Source organism: Atta cephalotes (genome assembly GCF_000143395.1).
Source record: "Atta cephalotes unplaced genomic scaffold scaffold02441, whole genome shotgun sequence".
Taxonomy (NCBI): domain Eukaryota; kingdom Metazoa; phylum Arthropoda; class Insecta; order Hymenoptera; family Formicidae; genus Atta; species Atta cephalotes.
In genome coordinates this window covers 1-2,201 of record NW_012132505.1, presented here as the reverse complement: position 1 = coordinate 2,201, position 2,201 = coordinate 1, and the positions used below count along the sequence as shown (strand labels likewise).

At 23.3% G+C, this 2,201-nt stretch overlaps 1 protein-coding gene across 1 annotated transcript; it reads left to right on the top strand.

The window, feature by feature from the left end:
* Nucleotides 1-453: 453 nt before the first annotated feature.
* On the top strand, nucleotides 454-1,917 carry LOC105625531 (putative odorant receptor 69a; the record flags this gene model as incomplete). Its single annotated transcript, XM_012206854.1, has 4 exons — nucleotides 454-902; nucleotides 978-1,077; nucleotides 1,241-1,360; nucleotides 1,765-1,917. Coding segments are annotated over exons 1-4 (822 nt in total), but the record flags the coding sequence as incomplete, so codon positions are not given.
* Between the last annotated feature and the right edge of the window lie 284 nt (nucleotides 1,918-2,201).

Below are 2,201 nucleotides of genomic sequence, written 5' to 3'. Positions count from 1 at the left end.
ATATATATATATATATATATATATATATAATAATATAAGTGAGTATATAATGCAATCAAAATTTCATATTTTACAAATCTAAAGTCTATAATGCAGCCTAATGCAATGAAAAATACAGTCAATGGAAAAAGGAAATAGAAAACGGATTATAATCTGTCAGAAATCATGTATTTTAGTATACAGTTTCTGAATAATTGAAATCTGTTATTCCCTGTACCTATTGAACATCTGTGCTTTTCAATTGTGCATTAGACTTTATATTTTTATTTCTTACATATTCTATAAAATTATTTTTTTTGTTGTAAATACAAAAAATATTCCTTTTTACTTTTTAAATTTTTTATCGTTTATGATTAAATTTTTATAATAGTCTCTATTTCGATTTAATTATTTGTTAAGTGATAAAAATTTTTAATATTAAAATTTTTTTAAGCTATCGAACCGATTATGAATATGATCGTGGAGGATTGGGTAAAATTGAAAAATGCAGAAGAGAGAAATATAATGATCCGTAGAGCACAGAGTGCACGTATAATTATTACATTCGCATACTGCATAATGGGAATAGGATGCTTTTTTCTTATCGTTCTACCTAGCTTTGGAATATCAATGAGAGACACCACCAACATTACTGATCCAGGCAGACCAATGCCTCTACAAACTTATTACATTTACGATGTAACAAAAAGTCCACAGTACGAACTGACATTTATTAGTCAATCTATTTATATCATTATTGCCATGATGTCTTATAGTGGAATCGATAATTTTCTCGGGCTGTTGGTTTTCCATATATGTGGTCAATTAGATATTCTGAAGAATCGTTTAACAAATTTGGATAAATGTAAAAATTCTCATAAAATACTAAATAGTTGTATAACAAGACACAGACGCTTACTTAGGTTTGATCCATATGAAATATATAATCAGTACTTCACCTATATATATATATCTAATATACGGATCATTTTTTATAGAGTCATTGACATTATTGAAGATACATATAATGTAATACTTCTCTTTTTATTTGTATATTTTGCCATTCTTTTCGCTTTTTACGGTTTTCGGATAATTACTGTAAGTATTTTTTAATTTATGTAACTAATTTAAATAAAATATGATTTTTAACTTCGAGAAAATAATTGAGAAATATAAAAACGTACATTTATATTATATCTTATTTTTTCGAATTAATATTTAAAAAAATCATGTCTTTTGTCTTATCCTATAAATTAATTAGTTATTTGATGAAGGAAATAATATATCATTCTCTCACTTGGTATATTTTGCATCCACCGTAATCAATATATTTGCACATATGTGCCTATATTGCGCTCTTGGTGAGATTTTAGTTGCCCAGGTTAGTTGATTATTTCTCTTATTTTTTATAAAAGTCATGTTTTATATCGTATAATTATCTTTATAAATTACTATTATAATTTATGTAAGAAGTATTTAATTTATAATGCATTAAATCCAATGTTTGTTACATGTAGAAAATTAGTATTAATTTCTATATTTGTGAATACAAATTAAATTATTGATAACTTTATTTAATTTTTGGGTCAGCTAAACAAAAGTTTTATGAAAGTTCTTGGAACTGACAATATAGATTGATTCTGCAATAGAATAGGAAATAAAAAAAGTTATAATAATAAATAATAAAGTGTTATTAAAATATATTCTATAATTAACACTTAATTTATATTTAATTACTAAATAAAATAATAATTTTCGTCTAAAAATACTTTCGATACTTTCAAGTGCAATAAAATATATTACGCAGCGTACAGTAAATGGTACACCATGAATTCTAAAGAAACACAAAACTTGTTGATTTTAATGATCAGAGGTTCTAAACCGGTTTATCTTACTGCTGGAAAGGTATTCCCTGTAACAATGGCAACGTTTTGCAGTGTAAGATGTCAATGTTTGACAGTAATTATTGTATTAAAATTTATTGTATTAAAATTAATTTTATATAATTATATATATTTATATATATATGTAAACTTATATATAAAATTATATATAATTATGTAGAATTATATATAAAATGTGTCCATTTATATACACTGAGAAAAAAAATAACTTAAATTTAAATAAATATTTGTTTGAATACTGCCAACTAAACATTTATTTGCAATTACTTCTTTTATTAAGTAAATATTTATTTATTGTAAATAAATAAATATTTACTT